Below are 9,995 nucleotides of genomic sequence, written 5' to 3'. Positions count from 1 at the left end.
GTTCCAACTCGCAACAGGCAGCTAATATTAAGGTGTAATAAACTCACATCAATGATAATGGTCCTACCAGAATAAATAATGCTGAGATTATTAGACAGAATCTGTTTTAATCTGGATTATTTAGGCCTGATTATCTACGCCTGCTGAAGACACAGACGTCCATCCCCGTGAACACTGGGACGCAACTCAATGGGAAAGGAAAGGATTCTGGTTTCAACCGTTGCGTATATTAGCTGCGACACATGAATCAAGATGCTATGACTGAAAACATTTGATTGACAGATGACCGCTGATATATGATTGGCCGAATTTAGGTGTTCAGGCTGACGTAGAACTAACTGGCCTGCAGAAGATAACGAGAAAAAAACTGATTTTAAGACAGAATTTTGTTTTTTAAATAGAAATTTTCTAAATTTTAGGACAATCTGGTCTGATAAAGAGTACATTTATATACATGTTTAAACCAGAATGATTTGACATTTAAATATGATTTCCCTACGACTTTAATGATAGAAATATCATTTAAATATATTCATAAGTATTCCAAGTTATCCTGGACACGGTCAGACAGACAAACAAACTCTCCTAAAAACATAACCTCCTTGGCAGAGGTAATAAAATGTAACCTGGCAAAGAACAAAAAGAAATCTTTTTACATTACTGATTTACATTTACAGATGTAAACTGGACATTTGTTGTATTTTTGATTGTTATCTGACCCCATAGCACAGAGATAATGGTTCTGAATCTACACAGCAAAAAATGAAATATATGTCATTATTCTTGAAATGTTTTGTTTTATCCCTTTTTTTGAGTAGTTAAGCAAGACTTTGTTTCAATGGAATAAGATAATTTACATTTAAATTTAGAGCAAAACAAAACAACAAAAAACATCTTATTTCAAGCACTTAATTTCTAATGATCTTGTTTGAAGTACGTCAATCCTTAATCCATTAGCAAATTATTTTATTTACCTGCTCAAATCAGTTTGTTTTATTAGTGTTTTTTTTTGCAGTGTACCTCCAGGAAAATTGGGGCCCTAGGCAAAGACAGGCAGGGGGCCCTCTGAATAGAGAAGACAACACATAAAACAGCCCCATTCTCCAGATAGAGATATGTTAATAGAATAGACATCCATTATCTGTTCTAGGTTGTGTCCCTTTTCTTCTTCTTTTCCTCTCTATGACCAATAATTTCTGTCAAAGGAGATAAAACTGTAGAATTTAACCCGCAAAATAAGCAAAGGTCTGTGGTAAAATATCTGTCCATAAAAAAAATAAAATAAAAAAAAGCAAATTCTTAAATGTAGGATGATAATGTAAATAAATTTAATATTTGTATTTTTCAGCTCAGAGCTGCACGTGGCAGCAGATATTCCATCTGTGGGAATTAAAGTTTAGAAGTTATTAATTAATACAAGTTACAATTCTTCAAAAACACCAGAAGGAATCACAAATTTACTCAGACCAATTAAGCTTTTGAGGAAGCATCAAATTTACAAGTACAGCATCTTAAAATAAGATAATTAGATCATATGCATTGAAATAAGGCAATAGAGTCGAGTTCTTTTTATTAAAAAAAAAATAAAAATCTTCTTCCCTACCTGCTCCAGTCAAAGGAAAATACCTTTATTTTAAGGTTCATTTACTTATATTTTAATTTGTGCATTCTATTATATATGTCTGACAAACTGGGCTGAGAAACACTTAATATTATCAGCGTTCTGATGGCATTTTAGCCAAAGATTTTTTTTCAAATAAAAAACATAATTAACGTGCACAAATAAGGAATATTTTTATTAACCTTACATGTTAACAGTTTTATGGGGCCCCCAGGAATTTGGGCAACTGCCCAGTATTACCTAATAGTAAATCCTCCACCTGCATTTCTCACAAAGTTGTTTGGTTGAAAAGGCTGAGGAGGATAAAGACCCGGAAAGGAAAGCAAAAATCTCATAAAATACAGATTAAGATTCTCTCAGGTTTTCAGTTTTAAACTCAATACAGATGAATTAGCAGCATGACAGATTAGCTAGAGTCTAACTTAGTGAACGGATGGTTAAAGCAGCAGTTACTGTCCGTTACGCTTGGTGAGAATATTAGAAATTATTAATTTAAGTCAGAGATTATTTTGAGGTTTGGAAAACGTCCTTTTGTCCACAGAGCTCTAATCCCCTCCTGGTCCTTTGAATTCAAAATGCCAGCCTGTGATTGTGCCTAATAAAATGGCCACCGGCTGAGCTGAACTAGGAGGGCAGGATGTGTTTGTTGTTTCTGCTCAGATGTGTTGGAAGCGAGCAGGAAGGGAAAGCAGGCTGAAACCGGACCTGCCAGTGGGTCCAAACAGAACCGCCCGTAGAGCTGCTGCAGCATGTGACGCCCTTCCAGTGGTTTCAGCTGGTCAGAGCTGTTGATTCAGGGGATGATCCCACATTGTGATGTGGAATGACAGCGGTGACAGGAATGTGTCCAACAGTGCAGCTCCAGCAGGACTTTACCCTCAAACGGGGCTATAAAACCCGGGAGGGCCCGGCGGTGCAGAGCAGACCGACCCCACACTGAAGGAGAAAGCAGCAGCAGCTTCTGGAAGGTGAAACTCTGGTTTCTGTCTGATCAATGCAGGCTTGGCTTTGGATCTGAACGATTGTCTTTGATTCTGCAGCACAGAGAAGAAACATGAAGCTCCTGGTGGTTCTGGTTCTTTTCTCAGGTGAGCAAATCTTGGGAGTTTTTTTCCAGTTTTTTAACGTGACGCTCCGCCATATTCCAAAAAAAGTCCAAAAAACAATCTATTGAAGTTTGTTTTTAAGTTTGAAGACGATTTTTCAATCCAAAATGTCAGAAATAGCGTTTAGTTCCAGGTTTTATCCAGCAGCCCAACAAAGCCTTGTTTTAGTTTAGAAAACATGCAAATAGAAACGGATGAACGGGTCCCCCCCTTTGGAATGGGGGTCGTTTGGCTTCTTTGTTAGCCTGCAATGCCCCATACCTGTCTAAGTCTCTGAAAGGGAATAGTTGGCCTGGCTGAACAGGTGAGGTCCCCCCCCCTCTGTTTAAGTTTTTCATACCAACCTTAAACACATAGACAGGTATGGGGCATTGCAAAACCTGGAACTAAACGCTATTTCTGACATTTAGAATTGAAAAATCTTCCTGGATGGAAGAGAAACGTCTTCAAACTTGCAAACAAAGTCCAGTGGAATGTTTATAACTTTTTACATGACTGAGAATCTTCACCAGCACGTTTCCTCCACAGTTTGTAACGCCAACATCCTGTGGCGCGAGCCTCCGAAGACCAACCTGGAGGTGGTGAAGGACGCTTTCTGGGACTACGTTGCCAAGGCGACGCAGACCGCTGAGGAATCCCTGAAGCAGATCCGAGAGTCCGAACTTGGACAGGAAGTGAAGTAAGAACTGGATTTCTGTGACGGTTCAGTTCTTTGGATCCTCCTCCAGGCAGCCACTTAGGGTGGTTCTGGTCCAGTCTGGCTGCCTGGATGGGAAAATGGGTCAGAACACAGTGGGATAATAAGAGGCTTTTCTTTCCATCAGTACCAAGATCTCCCAGAGCGCCGACGCCGTGAACCAGTACATCGTATCCCTGCAGACTCAGGCTGCTCCTCTCACCCAGGACTTCCTGACCCGGTTCAACCAGGAGGCGGAGCAGCTGAAAACCCGTCTGGAGAACGATTTGACCGCTTTGGGCTCCAGCATCAAGCCCTATGGCGAGCAGCTGATGACCAGCCTCCAGAGCCGGGTGGAGGAGCTGAAGAAGGAGGCGACCCCCTTGGCTGAGGCCGTGGACCCCGAGGCCCTGAAGGCTGTCCTGCTGCAGAAGAGCCAGGAGCTGAAGGGGCAGCTGGAGAGCGGCGTGACTCAGCTGCAGGCCCACATGGTTCCCCACACTGAAGAGGTGAGGGAGAAGATGGAGCAGAGCCTGCAGGAGTTCCAGGGCAGGGTGACTTCCTTGGCTCAAAGCTTCGAGACCCAGGTGGCCCAGAAGAGCCAGGAGATCCAGCAGAGTCTGGTTCCGTACGGGGAGGACCTGAGGGCCAGCCTGGATGGCAGCGCTCAGGACCTGAAGAACAGGCTGGCTGCTCTGTGGGCGTCCTTCACCCAGAAGACCCAGTAAACAGACTCCTGGTATTTATTCGGACTCATTGTATTTCACACAAACCGAACCTTCTGAAGGAAGATCAGTTTGGTTCCTCTCAACCTTCTCATTCCTCTTCTCCTGTCAACATTTATTTAAATTTGCAGAAATAAACGTTTAACCTCCAAAAGTCTTTGTTTCTGCCTCTTACACTGCAAAAAACGATCGAGAAATCAGTAAAAATGTCTTAAATTAAGAATATTTGCCAATGGAATGAGTATTTTTACTCTTAAAATAAGATAACTAGATAAAACACACTTGAAATAAGAAAATGTATTTGATTTTCCTTATTCTAAATATAAATTGTCTAGTTCCATTGGCAAAGGGTCTAAATTTCCTCCACAATTCAAGAAAAAAATGCACTTATTCTAAGAAAAAAATATTTATTCAGATTTAAATATTTTGCAATGTGTTCCGAGTCATCCGAGGTCAGAGGTCATCCCGTTCTGCTCAGACAGAACTATGGAGGCTCAAATAAACACAACGTGCAGAAAATAATAACAGCATCAGAAAATTAACTTTTAGTTTTCCTGAATCTGTGTTTATGTAATTTAAAAGAAATGCATTAATGTAAAATTGATCTTCAACAAACTGAAACTATATTTAACAATTTAAAACCGAATGCATTTGCTTAAAAAAAGGTTTTTGTAGGATAAAAAATAAAGGTTTACATTTTTTATCTCTATGTTTAACCCTTTATAGGGCGCTCAGTGAAATACTTTGGAAATCAACATTTCCAGCCAATAATGTTCTTGGAATCCAGGACAAGATCTTATTACCTTTGGAACATTTAAAAAAAATATGGATATTCTGATGGATAAAAATTAATATCAATGTAATAAGAAGAAACGCCAACTTGCCCGAATATATTAAGAAAAATAACAAAAGTGCTTCAAGAAGAAATTAATGAAAAACATGAGAGTGAAAGAAATGCATTTTTTTGTTTGGTCCAACAGAACCTTAGAGGCATTAATGCTGATACTGGCACTGACATCTTTTAGTTTATAAACCTAAATATAATTGTTAACTAGGCTTACTAAATTTTTAGCTTTACTTTTTACCTTTTCAATTAGCTTTTTACTTTTTTTCCAACTTAATTTCCAGTAGGTAATATAACTTTCAAGGGCTCATCTAATTGGTCAGATGCCAAAATAAGATGTTCAGCCATGTAGCAGGATCTATGCTGAATGGCTAATATAGATCTTGTGCTTCTAGACCAGGGGTTTTCAAAGTGGGTGCCACGACACCTAGGGGTGCCGCGAGGTCACTACGGGATTTTTTCATAGATTGATGAGAGTTTTATATTGAATGTACAGTTTTACATTGTAACAATTTTGTAAATTTATTTTGATGTAAGCAAATATATTCTAAGAGGAGGGGCTTCATTTTATTTCATCAATAGACTGTGCAGTCAGAGACAGGCACATGTGTCCCATTTAAACTGACATAGACAGCATTTTTTGCAATAGTACAAGTATTTGTTTGAGGCCCATACTTGTTATGTTCTGGTTATATTGGCAAAACTTATTTCAAGTGTTCTTGAAACTAAAATATTTATGTTAATATATCACCATTTGGGATATATTTTGTTTGTTAGGAAAATGTTGATCTTTGTTGTTGTTACAATCAGCTTACTATTTTAATAAAACAGTTCTAAAAGTTTCTGCATGCTGTTATGCTTGACATTAAAAAAATATTCCACAAATGAAGAGTAGAATGTGAAATAAAAGAATGTCAGTTTAGGGGTACCACAGCTGGGTGGAAAAATGTGTAGGGGTACATTGAGGCAAAAAAGTTTGGGAACCACTGTTCTAGACCTCACTGAGCAAGGGGGGGGGGGACTACATTTGTAGGGGGGGAGGAAGAGATCAAAAACACTAACTTGCCCTATAAAGAATTAAAAATGTATTTCAGTAGGAAAGTTTTAGAAAACCTGGATCCTTAAACTGTGGAGCAATCAAACACAGATTCACTGATGTTTTACACAAAGTTAAACTTATCTTACATCATGTTGAGCTCTAACAGATGTCACAATCATATTATTAATCATATGGAACACGGGTGGCAAACTATGCTAATTTAGTGTCTTTAGCTCATAGCTGTAGGTTAGCTCGCTGTTAGCATCACAGGCCTGTCAACTGTCACCCATCTCAGTATCTTCACTCCTTATCCCCATTTTTCCATGCTAAGAAATGATGGACATTAAAACTCAACTCCTTTCCAATTATTTATGTATAAAAATTCCACGCTGATTAAAAATCCAGTCCGCTATTTAAACACAGCCTTGGTGCTAACAGACGACATACCAGGTTCACATCCAGTCCATATTTTAGGACCAGCCCACCTATTTAGAGGAGGAGCCACAGGTAGTTTTAAGTATAAATAATGATCCATTGATTATTCCTTAACGACTTTTCCTTTAAATGCAGATTGAGTGAAATTTATCTTCAAACTAACGCATTTTGACTTCAAATGACACAAACGCAGATTCAGTGACTCGATTCAAATTCAGATCCTGACTTCCTGCCCATCAGGAGGATTCAGGCCCATTTAGGAGGGAAATCTGTGGTTCTGAACTAAAACTCTACGCAAGTTTGGAATCATTGATCAGTTAGACAAATTCAATTAAAAATAACATTGGAGGCATGGATTCCTTTTCATCATGTTTCTCCCACAACATGACGACGCCTCCGCCGTGCCAAAGACTCAATGTTTCCAGGCTTTAAAGCCTCTTTGAAGCTTTATTTCTTTGGGAATGATAAGCAGCAATATTACTGCCTTTCAGATATATTCCAATACTTTGAAAACTTCCAAGTTTTCTGCTTTACGACCACAAATTAGAACGGATCGTATGAGAAACACAAAAAATGACAAAAAAAAAAGAAAATATTTCATGGCTTCCAAAAGATTTTCAAAATAAAACTCTTAAGCATAGCATGGAGATAAAAATAGAGCCCAGTCTAACCAGTTACAGCCAGAAATCCACTAACCAGACACCAGAGACCATCCATGTTTAATGCTCTGATTAAAAATAATTCAAACTTTAATTAAATCTTTATACCTTTGAACAAATGTTTCTTTGATGTTTTCATCTCACCGACTAAAAGAAGAGAGACTGAAGATTTTGTAAAAAAGGAAAATAAACTCTTTAAGACTGTTTGACACGAAGCAGGAGGAATAAACAGTCGATCCAAACGGGTTTAACAGAACCAACATCAGAGCAGGAGGTTCATATAGTGCAGCTGGAACGGTTCAGGACTTCAAAGAAAAGATAAAAGTCCTTCAGAAACCAAAATAAAATAAAATAAAAATTACAGGAAGGAGAATCGGAGCAGGAAGACTGAATATCTGCCGTCCTTCAGACTGAAGCTCCGCCCATCCTTCAGATTTAAGCTGCTAACGACTTCCTCTTCTACTAACGACCAGCAGCCGGACGCAGCAGGATCAGACCGGCTGAGGCGCTGACGCTGCAGAACCGTTAGAGTCCGAGTCCCTCCTGGGTTCTAACCAATAGTGATGCCGAAGCCGCACTGGAACTTGTTCTTCTGGTGGTTCAGGAAGGAGCAGAGAACCAGAGAGAGAGGAAGAGGAAGCAGCTTCTTCTCCAGCGTCGCTCCGACAACCCAGTTACTGTCAATGGAACCTGGAGGCAGAAAAACAGCATCAGAACATCTCCTCTACATCATCCTCACCAGAACCTGATAACAGCCTCCTGGTTCACTGCTGTTTCTGAGCTATCTCTACAGTTCTGCTGCTATAGGCTTAGACTGCTGGAGGACATAGGGACCCCTTTTTCATCTTTCTGCTTCATTCTATCTCTATTCTCCCACTCTGCAGAATCTGTTAGTTCAATCTCTAACTGTCTCTCTGACTAACTGGATGTGCTCTCTTCATCCTCTGACATGGGAGCTGGCTCGGAGCTCGTCTGCCTGGCTGTGTGTTTCCTGGACGGGGCCGCCTGTGGAGCTGGTTGACAGTTGCCTTTTGTATCTATGCTTCTTTTTCTATGTCTGCTTCTGTCTCCTTGAACCCCAGTGGGCCTCAGCAGATGGCCGCTCACACTGAGCCTGGTTCTGCTGGAGGTTTCTTCCTGTTCAAAGGGAGTTTTTCCTCTCCACTGTCGCTACAAGCATGCTTAGTGTGAGGGATTGCTGAAGAGTCAATGAGTCGATGCAATCAGCTGGTTTTCCTTAGATAGAAAACTTTGAATCAATCTGACTGGATGATCTGGTGAACTGGAAAGTGACCTGAGATGACATGATGTGAATTGGAGCTATAGAAATAAACTGAATAGAAATTGAATACATCAAACTTCAGCTGCATTTGACCCTAAGCCCATGTCATGACGAGCTGCTTCCTGCAGGGGGCGGAGCTTCAGGGGTCCTGGTAACCTCTGGCTTTCTCCCTCTAACCACAGGAACCCTGAGCAGCATCAGTTGAATTGAACATCGCTGACCTTTGAACTGTAGGTTAGCTCCGGGAACATCGAGCTGGTAGCCAAACGTCACGCTGGAGTCCTGCGTCCGGGAGCTGGCCTCAAACTCCACGCCGACCTGCAGCTGCAGGACAACAGAGATGCGCAGGGGTCAAAGGTCAACGGGTCCTTTTAGCTTCTAACATCCCTTCATTGCATCACATCTTCTAACCAAAATAAAAACAGGCTGAGAAGTTTGAGGCACATCAAAAAAAAAAAAAGAGTTTTGCAGACAGCGGTTGCTGTAGCAACGGCGGAGGCAGTCACCTGGTCGTTGGCTCTGTGGTAGTACGACGCGTGAGCTCCGGTCGAGCCGAGGGTCAGCGTGGCGATGGAGTTACCGCCTGCAGAGAGGGAAGCCGTCAGGAAACGTGTGGACGGTTCGGCGGCGAGCCGACGGTGGGACTCACCTGTGTAGCGACCCAGTAGCGACACCACGGCGCCCTCCTCTCCGGTCCTGCGGTGGTAAACCAGCTCCCCTCCCAGCGCCAGAGCCGGAGTTATGGACTGCAGGTAGTGAGCGATGACGATCCCTGATGAAAGCAGAGCTTCAGTCAGACTCAACGGATCAACCCGGAAAAGGGGGACGCCAAAAAAGCCAGGACATCTTCAAACCTAACCAAGTCTCCATAGCAACCATCAGATTCAATTTGCATCCTGATTGGTTGTTGAGGAGAAAAACCTTTTCCCGCCCTACCCTCCCCAACATCCCACTGGATCTGAGTTCTGGAGGCCGTACCAGAGCCGGCGAGGACGTCGGGGTTTCCAAACGTCACCGCCGCCGTGAAGTCATCTCCCTTGAACTCGGCGTCTCCCTGCCAGTTCACAAACTTCTGCTGCTGCGTCTGCGGACAGATCAGCATCAAAGCAGGAGCCCGCATGAAACCCGCAGCCATCAGAAGCTCTGCTCACCTGGAACGCCACTTTGGAGCGGATCCTGCTGCTGATCTGATGGATGATCTGCGAGTTCAGGCTGCCGCTGTTATCCATGTCTCCCACCATGACCGGGAAGAACTGAGCAAGCAGAGCAGATCATTGGTTTTACCATCCTAACCCAGACAGACCGGGGGGGCGGAGCTTCGACTGCTGCGTACCTCTGCAGGACCCGCCTGTTTGGATCCAACAAACGTCGCTCCAAACCTGTAGCTGGAGTCTCCGGTGGCGCTGAGCAGCAGAGAGTGATTCACCTGGAAAGATCCGGTTTACTGAGTGTTAAAACCGTAAACATCAGAGACTTAGACAGGTATGGGGCATTGCAGGCGAACAATGAAGCCAAACGACCCCCATTCCAAAGGGGGGGACCCGTTCATCCGTTTCTATTTGCATGTTTTCTAAACTAAAACCAGGCTTTGTTGGGCTGCTGGATAAA

General features: G+C 42.1%; 2 protein-coding genes across 2 annotated transcripts; one reads left to right on the top strand and one right to left on the bottom strand.

The window, feature by feature from the left end:
• The first annotated feature begins 2,451 nt into the window (after positions 1-2,451).
• Positions 2,452-4,273, top strand: LOC107095514 (apolipoprotein A-IV-like). The gene is made up of 4 exons (XM_015391647.1): positions 2,452-2,589; positions 2,662-2,709; positions 3,256-3,406; positions 3,552-4,273. Exons 2-4 carry the CDS (start codon positions 2,676-2,678, stop codon positions 4,129-4,131), a joined length of 765 nt encoding a protein of 254 aa, XP_015247133.1. The 5' UTR covers positions 2,452-2,589; positions 2,662-2,675; the 3' UTR covers positions 4,132-4,273.
• A 2,887-nt stretch (positions 4,274-7,160) lies between these two features.
• On the bottom strand, positions 7,161-9,913 carry LOC107095510 (mitochondrial import receptor subunit TOM40 homolog). The gene is made up of 8 exons (XM_015391641.1): positions 9,908-9,913; positions 9,721-9,813; positions 9,539-9,640; positions 9,366-9,471; positions 9,037-9,159; positions 8,894-8,970; positions 8,609-8,711; positions 7,161-7,795 (listed from the first exon to the last, which is right to left on the bottom strand). The coding sequence occupies exons 1-8, from the start codon at positions 9,911-9,913 to the stop codon at positions 7,656-7,658; spliced, it is 750 nt and encodes a 249-aa protein (XP_015247127.1). The 3' UTR covers positions 7,161-7,655.
• Positions 9,914-9,995: the final 82 nt, after the last annotated feature.

This window comes from Cyprinodon variegatus, unplaced genomic scaffold, assembly GCF_000732505.1.
Source record: "Cyprinodon variegatus isolate N-32 unplaced genomic scaffold, C_variegatus-1.0 Scaffold553, whole genome shotgun sequence".
Lineage (NCBI taxonomy): Eukaryota > Metazoa > Chordata > Actinopteri > Cyprinodontiformes > Cyprinodontidae > Cyprinodon > Cyprinodon variegatus.
The sequence above is the reverse complement of the archived record's forward strand: the minus strand, read 5'-3'. Positions and strand labels throughout refer to the sequence as shown.